Source organism: Penaeus chinensis, chromosome 33, assembly GCF_019202785.1.
Source record: "Penaeus chinensis breed Huanghai No. 1 chromosome 33, ASM1920278v2, whole genome shotgun sequence".
NCBI classification, from domain to species: Eukaryota; Metazoa; Arthropoda; class Malacostraca; order Decapoda; family Penaeidae; genus Penaeus; species Penaeus chinensis.
In genome coordinates this window covers 14,298,166-14,308,165 of record NC_061851.1, presented here as the reverse complement: position 1 = coordinate 14,308,165, position 10,000 = coordinate 14,298,166, and the positions used below count along the sequence as shown (strand labels likewise).

Here is a 10,000-nt window from a genome sequence, read left to right as displayed (position 1 = left end):
GAAAGATGATGATGATGATGATGATAGTGTAATGAAAATAAGAATTATGATGACAACAAATCATAACAACATTTATAAGTATAGCTATTCTCACCATCACAATCACCACTATCATCACCATCATAATAAAAACCACAATTCTCGAATGCCTTCATTAACCTTGCCCTTTTAATCAGTCTTAGTCTTCTAAAGGCACAGAGCGAGAGGAGGAGACAAGACACAGAACCAGAAGAAGAAAAAGAAAGAAAGAAAAAATATCGACATTTAGATCACGTGACGCGCACTGTCTTTACAGGCTGACGGGGGGAGAGAGAGAGAGAGAGAGGGGGGGGGGAGAAGGGAAGGGGGAGGGAGGGGAAGGGAGAAGGGAAGGGAGAAAGAGGGGAAAAGAGGGGAAGGGGAGGGGATGACGTCCTCCCACGCCTCTGAATAGCTTATCCGCCATTATGCAGATTGCAAAAAATGACTTACCATTGCAAATTCCCGCCCGTGCCATCGCCAAAGGGGGAAGGGGTAGAGGGAGAGGGAGGAAAGGGGGGAGGGAAGAGAGGGGCGAGACCATGTCGCTGTTTCTGCTGATTCAGGGAAAGGGGGAGCAAGACGAAGAGAGAGAGGGAAAGGTGGGGAGAGGAAGGGAGGGAGGGAGAAATGTGGGGGGGGGGGGAAGCAAGACGGAGAGGGAGATGATACGGGAAGAAAAAAGGGAAAATAGGAAAGGGGAGACCGGAAGGCAGAAAACAAGAAGGAAAAGGGGAGAAAGGAAATAAGGATGGAGAAAGGGGAGAGTGAGAGAAGAACAAGGGAAAAGGGAGAAAGGCAAAAAGGAGATAAGAAACGGGATGAAGAGGAGGAAAAGGCGAAGTAAGAAACTAAGAAGAAAAAAATGGAAAAGAAGGAGAAATAGAAGGAGAAAGAAAAGGAGGAGGAGGGGAAGAAGGAAAAAGAAAAAGAGAAGACGAGAGAAGGGAAGAAGGAAAAAGGAAAAGAGAAGACGAGAGAAGGGAAGAAGGAGAGAGAGAAGAGAAAGAGAAGGAGAGAAATAAGAAGGCGAAAGAGAAAAAGGAGAAAAAATGAAAGATGACAAATTATGAAATGATAAGAGGAGAAGGAGAAGAAAGGAAAGGTGAAAGGAGAGGAAAAGAAATAGAAAAAAAAGAGAAAGAGAGAGAGAAAAAGGAGGAGGAGGAGGAGGAGGAGGAGGGGGAGGAGGAGGAGGAGGAGAGACAGAAGACCAAGAAGAAGAAGACGAAGAAGAAAAAAGAAGAAGAAGGAGGAAGATAAGAACAAGGCAAGGGCGGAGAAGAGAACAGAGAGAAGCGTATCCTCGTCTCGGAATCCGCAGCCGGCGTCAGAGATGAAATTCGCAGGGCCGCGTCAGGAGCCCCGCGTCCCTCTTCGCCCCCGCCCCATTCCCGCACTGGGTCTTTCTAGCCTTTTAATCCCTCTTTCTATTTGTTTTATTCCCTCTTTACTACTTTACTAGCTTCCTTCCTTCTTTTCTCCGGTGCCTCTTTTCTTGGCCGGGCCATATCTAGAAGGCCCGGGCGAAGCTAGAACTTCGCAAACCAAACCACCACACCACCTCTTTTCTTCATCCCCCGCCCCCCCTCCCTCTCTCCCTCCTTTCCAACCTCCCTTCCTCTATCCTTCCCTCCTTCCTTCCCTCCCTCCCTCCCTCCCTCCCTCCCTCCCTCCCTCCCTCCCTCCCTCCCTCCCTCCCTCCCTCCCTCCCTCCCTCCCTCCCTCGCTTGAGAATTTTATTATATGTAATAACAGCCAATCTAATTTTTTTCTCTCAGAATATGTGCCAAGGACACGCACAGGCACAAACAAAAAAACTCTCACACAAAAACACACACACACACACACTCCACTGAAAGACACGTACCCAACTTTCTTCCCAAATCCTAAACCATTAAATCATAAACCCCTAAAACATAAATCCAAGTAGCTAAATCTCTCCGCAGATCGAGCCTCTCCCACCCAACCCCACCCCACCCCACCCCCACCCCTAAAAAACGACCACTCGAAACGACCAATCCTTTAAAAACAAAACAAAAAAAAAAAACGGGTTTTGTGTGATATCTCGTTCGCTCGTTCGCTCGCTCTGGTTAGATCAAAGAGACTCTGGTATCCCGTTTTCCTTTCTGGAAGAGGAAGAGGGAAGAGGGAGAGGGAGGGAAGAGGGAGGGAGGAGAGGAGAGGGAGGGAAGAGGGAGAGGGAGGGAAGAGGGAGAGAAGAAAGGTAAGTCGTTCAGATTTATGCCATGTTCGGAACTCCTGCTCGTTCAGGCAACTTGTCAGAACCAGCAGGACAACGAGGCCGCGTCCGGAACCTCCGAGGCCTTCACTGTCCACAATGCAACCAGCTCGAAAGTAAACATTCACTAGTTTCTCACACCGGTGTCTTTATTTTACACGCTGCATATGCTTAGTAACCAGTCTGATGCATAGCTATCATACCTATATCATGTAATCTTTTCCTCATCCTCTTTTCTCCTTTTCCTTTTTTTAGTCGCCTACTTCAATTTCCTTTTCTTCTTCTCCTGCTCCTCCTTCCTCCCTTTCTTTTTCTTCGTCGCCTACTCCTTCATCTTCCTCATTTTCCTTTATTTCTTCTCCTCAAACACAAAAATACCCTTTGATCATAACAATTAAGGGCCATAAAATTACCAACCAATATCTTATGACTACCTGCAGCTGTCATTGTTTACATACAAATGCTATTGTAAAGTCATCTCGTCTAGATGGAGACAGGGAGGAGAGGGAGGAGAGAGAGGGAGGGAGATTGGGAGGAGAGAGAGAGGGAGAGACAGACAGACTGAGAGAGAGAGAGAGAGAGAGAGAGAGAGAAGAAACATCAGAACAAGAATAACTTTCCTTGCGACGATACGACATGAAAGTAAGTTTCAGGAATTTTGATCATTCATACCCCGCTATTCTCCTGCCGCCTCTCTTCCCTTTCCTCCCCGACCCTTCCATCCACTCCTCTCGGGGATTCCTATTCATACGGACCTTCTTATCTGATATCGATATCCCTCTCTCCTTTTCTTTCCTCCTTCTCCTTCGCCTCTTCCTTTGAATCTTCGAATTTCCACTTTCTTTTTTTCCAAGACGAATATCTCGCTCTTATCTCGAGTTCCTCCCACCTCCTTTACCTTCTTTTTTTCAAGCCGATTTTCTTCATTTCCAGCGATCCTCTTTTCACTTAACCTTTCTTTCTTTTTAGTCCTATTCTTTCCATTTTTTTTCTTCTTCTTTTTCTTCCCTCGTTCCTTTTACAATGTTTTTTCTTTCTTCCTCTACACCTTCCTTCTTTTCCCTAGTCGCTAATCTTTTCTTCAGTTTCGCCAGCCGTTATTTCTCCTCATCGTTTTTCTATTTTCGTCGCCACATTTCTCTCCTCCTCCTCCTTCCTTCTTTTCCTTCTTTTAGTCGCCTACTTCATTTTCCTCATTTTCCTTTTCTTCTCCTCGTCCTCTTTTCTCATTTTCCTTTTTTTAGTCGCCTACTTCAATTTTCCTTTTCTTCTTCTCCTGCTCCTCCTTCCTCCCTTTTTTTCTTCGTCGCCTACTCTTCATTTCCTCATTTTCCTTTATTTCTTCTCCTCCTCCTTCCTCCTTTTCCTTTTTTTTAGTCGCCTACTCCTTCATTTTCCTTTTCTTCTTCTCCTCCTTCTTCCTCCTTTTCCTTTTCTTCGTCGCCTACTCCTTCATTTTCCTTTACTTCTCTCCTCCTTCCTCCTTTTCCTTTTTTAAGTCTAGCCTACTTCATTTTCCTCACTTTCTTTTTCTCCTCCTCCTCCTCCCTCTTCCTCTTTTCCCTTTTCATCATCGCCTTGTTCTTCTTACTCTTTTCTATGCTTCCTCCTTCTTCGTTCATATTCTCTCCCCGCTTCTTCATTCTTTTTTTTTTGTCCTTTTTTTGCGCAACTCTTCAATTTATTTTACTCTTTTGCTACTCCTCTTCCATCTACTCTTTTCCTCTGCCTTTTCCATATCCTCCATTCTCTTTTTCTCGTCCTGTCCAATTTTTCTATTATTTCTCGCCATCCCTCCTCCACTTCTCTTTTCTTCCCTCTCTTCCATCTCTTTTTGTTCTCCTCCTCATACTTTTCTTCTTCGCTCTTCTCCTTCTCCATCTCCACCTCCTTTTCGTTCCTCCTATGTCCCTGTCTCCTCTTATTCCTCCTCCTCTGTCTCCTCGTCCCACTCTGTCTTTGCAACCTACCACAGCCATCCCCTTCCCCCCCTCCCCCCTTCGTCCTACCTCTCCCTCTCCGTCCCTCCACCCTCTTTTCCTCCTTTTTTTCTCTCTCTTTAATCCCTTTTCTTCCTCCTCCTCTACGCCCTTCTTTACCGAATTTGCACCGCTCTTGCAATTTCGGGAAACATGCAAATGAATTAGTCTGTGTTCTGAGGCTGTCTACATACTGCAGTTTCATGTATTTTTTTTATAACAGTGTTTACGGTTTATATCATATGCCTTGTATGTTCGTCTTCTTTTATTTTTCTCTTTTGTTTACACCTTTTACATGTCACGCTATCTCATATACGCATTTCAATATTCTAGCTAACGATATATATTCAACACAAGGTCTAAATACTTCTATAGGCCTTGAAGTCCACATACCCAAGGTCATATGAATTTCCCCTACTTATAAATTCAATATAATTTACAAGAAAATAAGACTTACAATATTCCCCGCCTACATCAAGCTCTGACGTCACTATAGGCCTAAGTCCAAGCCCCCCCCCCCCCTTTCCCTACACACCTTAGTACCACTTAAGTACTTTCCATAATCTCTCTCCAAATGTCCCCTTCTCTCTCCTCTCTCTCCCCACTATAATTATCATCCTCTTCTGTAATTACAGCCTTCCTTGCCATTCCCCTTACCATCATCATAATTTCTCTCTCTCCTCCTCATCCTCCTTCTCTCCCCCTCCTCCTTAGCGATCTTTGGATACAGTTGTAATTGGGTTATTTCTACTAAGTCTGTATTGATCAAAGCTGGGAGGAGGGATAGAGAATTGAGAGAGAGAAAGAATGAAATCAAAAAATAAAGAGAGAGAGAGAGAGAGAGAGAGAGAGAGAGAGAGAGAGAGAGAGAGAGAGAGAGAGAGAGAGAGAGAGAGAGAGAGAGAGAGAGAGGAGAGAGAGAGAGAGAGAGAGAGAGAGAGAGAGAGAGAGAGAGAGAGAGAGAGAGAGAGAGAAAGAGAGAGAGAGAGAGAGAGACTCGGTTTCAAATCCCACTGATATCACAAAACATAAAAAAAAAAAAAAACTACAAAAAAGCAACAGCAGCAGCAACAACTGAAGACCAAAATAAATACAAAAGAAACAAAACTGAAATGAAAACGCACAGAGAAATGCGGCACAGAGAGATATTGATACAATATTTGCATTCGCACAGCTGTTGCCGCGAACAGATCGGTTGTTCAGTGAGAGAAGTTTTCGCTCTATGGCTCGGAGTATTGCAGAAATCATTGCATTGTGTTGCATTACCTGCGATATGTTGCATTGCATGTAGGCCTACTATACTGTTATATATACCCAGTGTTTGAATTTCCGAACATCATTCTTAAATTTTGGCACTCTTGTATTTTTTAACGTCACACTTTAAAAGCTAAAAGTTAAAACCGTAAAGAAAAAAAAAAAATATAATAATAGCATTAAATAAGAACTAACAAGCACACATCGAAGACTTTTAAATAAATAAACAAAAACAAGGAAACAAAACATTGCAACTACACCCACTCAATAGCCATCCCTCGCTTCCCTCGCTAAATCTTTATCAATTTCCACAATTTCCACATCTCTTGAATTCTTTTTTTTTTTTTTTTTTTTTTTTTTTCCCTTCAATCTGTATTCAGGAATTTGCAAGAAGGTGAAGAGAAGAGGATCTTTAATCGCATTCCTTCTGCTCGAACAGCGAATCGGGTCAACCCTTGGCAGATTCGAGTTTCGCCCTTATGTTACAAGTCAATAAGGATGTCCAGAAGGGGGCGAACGCGAGACTCCTCTCTTTGCATATTTCTTTCGAGGAAAAGAAACAGAGGAAGAAAAAAAAAAAAAAGAAAGAAAGGAAGATGAGATGAAACGGATGAGGGTAAGAGGAAATATGAGGGGATAATTGTTGAAGTAAGGAATAGGATAACAGTGGGGAAAAAAAACGAAAGATGAAGACTGAATCATGGGAGGACTGCTAAAAATAAAAAAAAATAATAAATAAAAAAAAACGTGAGAAAATGAAAAATACAAAAAATCAATAAATAATAATAATAATAATAACAATAATAATAATAATAATAATAATAATAATAATAATAATAATAATAATAAAGTGAGATAATGAAAAATATGAAAAAGTTTTCAATATCAAGAAGGTATGAGAGTTAATTACATTTTTTTTTTTTTTTAAACTACGTAACGATGGCTTTGGAAAATAAAAACAAAGAAGGAAAAGGAAGACAAAGAGTTAAAAGACTGCAATATGAAAAATCACGAGAAATTTTAATTTAACTAAATTATTAAAAATAAAAAAATAAAAACAAAATAAAGATAACGCGAGTGAAATGAATCAAATAAAAAAACGATATTTAAGATAACACATTATTCCTAAAATAATAATAATAATAATAAAACGAAGATTAAAAAAAAAAAAAAAAACAAGCCAATAACTCACACGAAAAACGCAAGAAGATAAAGATGAAACCTAAAAAAATGATTGCATGTCAATTGCTTTCTTGAAACAGACATTTACTCGCGACTTCGATCGACATTCCACTCAGCCTGATCGCGCGGGGGACGGTTTGCAATGACAGATGATCTAGATTCCTTCTTCCTTTGTGTGCCTTGTCATTTTCTCTTTCTATTTTGTCTCTCAATTCCTTTTTTATTAGTCAAGCTGGATGTCTATTCTTCTTTGACCTCTGCTTCTCTCTTACATTTTTTTCTTTTTCTTTCTCTCCCTTCTCCGTTTCCTCCTCTCCTACATACATACCAAGCACATACATTTACAAAGTACATACTGCCCAAGAAGAAGAAAAGGGAGAAGAGAAAGCGAAAAAGAAAAATAGAAAAAAAAATAGAAAAAACATAGTCCTAAGAAAAAAATCCCCCCAAAAAAAGACAGACAGACGTAATAAATGACACAAGAGCCCCACACACGCTGCCTACAGGTGCGGCATCCCTCTCACCTGCGGCCTTGCCTCCAGTGAGCGTCTCCGCGGCGCCTGCGTCCGAATATGCTCTCTTACCTGGGAGAAAAGAAAACGGGTACTGTTTAGGATAACTTATAAATTAACGAATTGCTAAATATAATTCATCTTAAAATGGAACGATGATAATATTAACAAAAAGCAAAACCAACTGCTAAAATGAAAGACTGTTATCATTCATGTTATAAATATTAGTAGTGGAACTGTTACTCTTTATTATCATCGTTACCACAAGCGTCACCATCACGACAATGACAACGACCAATCACATATATAAAAAAAAAAAAAACACAACAAACATTCCATACAATAAATAAAACTCCATCACAAGCTCTACAACACCAACAATGGCGGCCACGAACGACACACCTTCACAACAGACAACCTCGCCTCACTCCCTTTCGACTCCCCACGAGGCAACGCCCATTATAAAGATCAACGCCACAAAAGAAAAAGAAAAAGGGGAAAAAAAAAATAAAAAACGTATGACTATGAATAAAGAATCATTGTGTGTATCCGAGTCACGAACCATTACCGGCGCCTCGCGTTGCGTTACTTGGCTCTGTTGGCGCGGGGAGGGGAGGCGTTGCGGTAAGTAGCTGGAGTTCTCCGGTATAGGTGTCTGATTGTCTGTGTCTGATTGTATGTGTCTGATTGTATGTGTCTGATTGTATGTGTCTGTTTGTATGTGTCTGTTTGTATGTGTCTGTTTGTATGTGTCTGTTTGTATGTGTCTGTTTGTCTGTTCTGTGTCTCTGTCTCTCCGCTTCTCCCTCTCCTTATCTCTCTCCCTCTCCTTTTCCCTCTCTCCCTCTCCCTCTCCATACACAAGGTGCCGCCTTGGTGCAGCGGTAGCGTGTGCGACAGAGGTCCAGGAAAGTCTCCGAGTGGGGAGTTTGAATCCTTTGTATCCGAAGTTAGAAAAAAGGATCCGATATCCGGATTAACCCATTGCCGCCGGGGAAAATGAATATAAAAATGGGGAAAATGTTGTGCTCATTTTTTTGTATTTTTGTTAAATGTCTCTATACATAGATGGCTCTGCTAGCGCTTAGCCATAAAGGATTTCACCTTTCCTTGAATTTGCGGGAAAAACGTATTTTTACTAGTGTTATAAATATAGATGGGTTTTATTTTTAGTATAAACATTATAATTACTATAATGTTATAAACATTTGTAACAGCAAAATAAGATAACGTTAAATATTTTCGTAAATCGATGAAAAGGATGAACGGGCGAGACAGGCAGTACTCGTAACTGGCTCACTGGTGACTTAGTACAAGTGTAGCCATCTATGTGAAAAAACACTTAAACAAGTAAACTCACAACGGGTGTGGCATGTACGCAAGGGGTTAACGGTCTCTCACGGCCGAATCCCATTTCACAAAACCGAATCATGAGTGTATATGAAGATAGATATACAGATAAATAGGCAGATAGCTAGATAGACAGATATAGGGATAGGTAGACAGACAGACGAGGGACAGACAGAAAGTGATAGAGATAGGCAGGTAGACAGACAGACAGTGATAGAGATAGGCAGGTAGACAGACAGACAGACAGACAGTGATAGTGATAGGCAGGTAGACAGACAGACAGACAGACAGGGAGTGATAGAGATAGGCAGGTAGACAGACAGACAGACAGAAAGTGACAGAGATAGGCAGGTAGGTGGATAGATAAGACAGAGATTTATAAGTATACCCGTCTCATCACACCACAAGAAAAGCAACTACAAATATATGAAAATCCCTCCCAGTCGCTGATTGGCTCCTTACGAGCGGCGGGAGACTGGATTAGGATTCGGCAGGATTGGTTCACGCTCTGGGGCTTTTAGAGAAAGTTAAGGCGCTCAATTGGCCAATTTACAGCGCTAATGTATGCCCGAGACTTCGAGGGCAAGAAAAATAAGGAAAAATTGACATTTCATCTTCTTTTGTCTATTTCTGTTGGACATTACTTTTTTGTCCATAGGCCTACATGCATACGTATATTATACATGTGTATGTGCGCGTGCGTCAAACACAAATAATGAACAAGGTAAATAACAATTCACACACAAAAATACCTACGATAACACAAACAGACACTAGGAACGAAATCAACAACAGAATAAGCAGGGCGCCGGTGTTTCCAGAGTCAATATCCTGCCTCCTAGCCCTCATCTCGGCCCTCATAATGCCTCATAAATAAGCGCACGCTGCACATTCCCACGAAACAAAATGTACTGGAGAGTCCTCATAACACTGACCCTCTTCCCCACCATCATATCCTCCCTCCCCCTCCCCCCGCCCTTCACTCTACCCCGCCCTTATCTCCCCCCCCCCCCAGTTCCTCTTCATTTCTTCCACCTTTCACACCCTCTTCCCTTCCCACTCCTCCTTACTCCTTCCCCTCTAATCCGCTTCCCTCCCTCTCACTTTTTCCCCTCTTCAAATGCCTCTCCCTTTTCCTTTTCCAACCACACTCTTCCTTCCTTCCTTCCTTCCTTCCTTCCTTCCTTCCTTCCTTCCTTCCTACTCACTCCTTCCACTCCCTTCCTTTCCTTCCTTTCCTGTCCCCTCTCCTTACTCCCCACCCTTTCCCTCTTCTTCATACTCCCTCTTACCCATCCCTCCCTTCCTTTCCTATTTCCCTCTCCTCCTTACTCCAGCCTACCTTCCCCTCCCTCCCTCCCTTTCCTATTTCCCTTACTCCTTCAGGGCGGCCGTTATTGGACTATCCATCAGCTGCAAGTAAGGATAAAGAGAATATCATTCGGATAAACTGAGTGATGATG

The 10,000-nt window shown here is 42.1% G+C and overlaps 1 protein-coding gene across 1 annotated transcript in view; it reads right to left on the bottom strand.

Annotated features, from left to right (window-relative positions):
- Positions 1-10,000, bottom strand: part of LOC125043192 (carboxyl-terminal PDZ ligand of neuronal nitric oxide synthase protein-like) — a 306,847-nt gene that overhangs the window by 139,172 nt on the left and 157,675 nt on the right. The window contains exon 3 of the mRNA XM_047639193.1: positions 7,200-7,259. Coding sequence (XP_047495149.1) covers positions 7,200-7,259 — 60 coding nt within the window. The remainder of the gene's footprint in view (positions 1-7,199; positions 7,260-10,000) is intronic.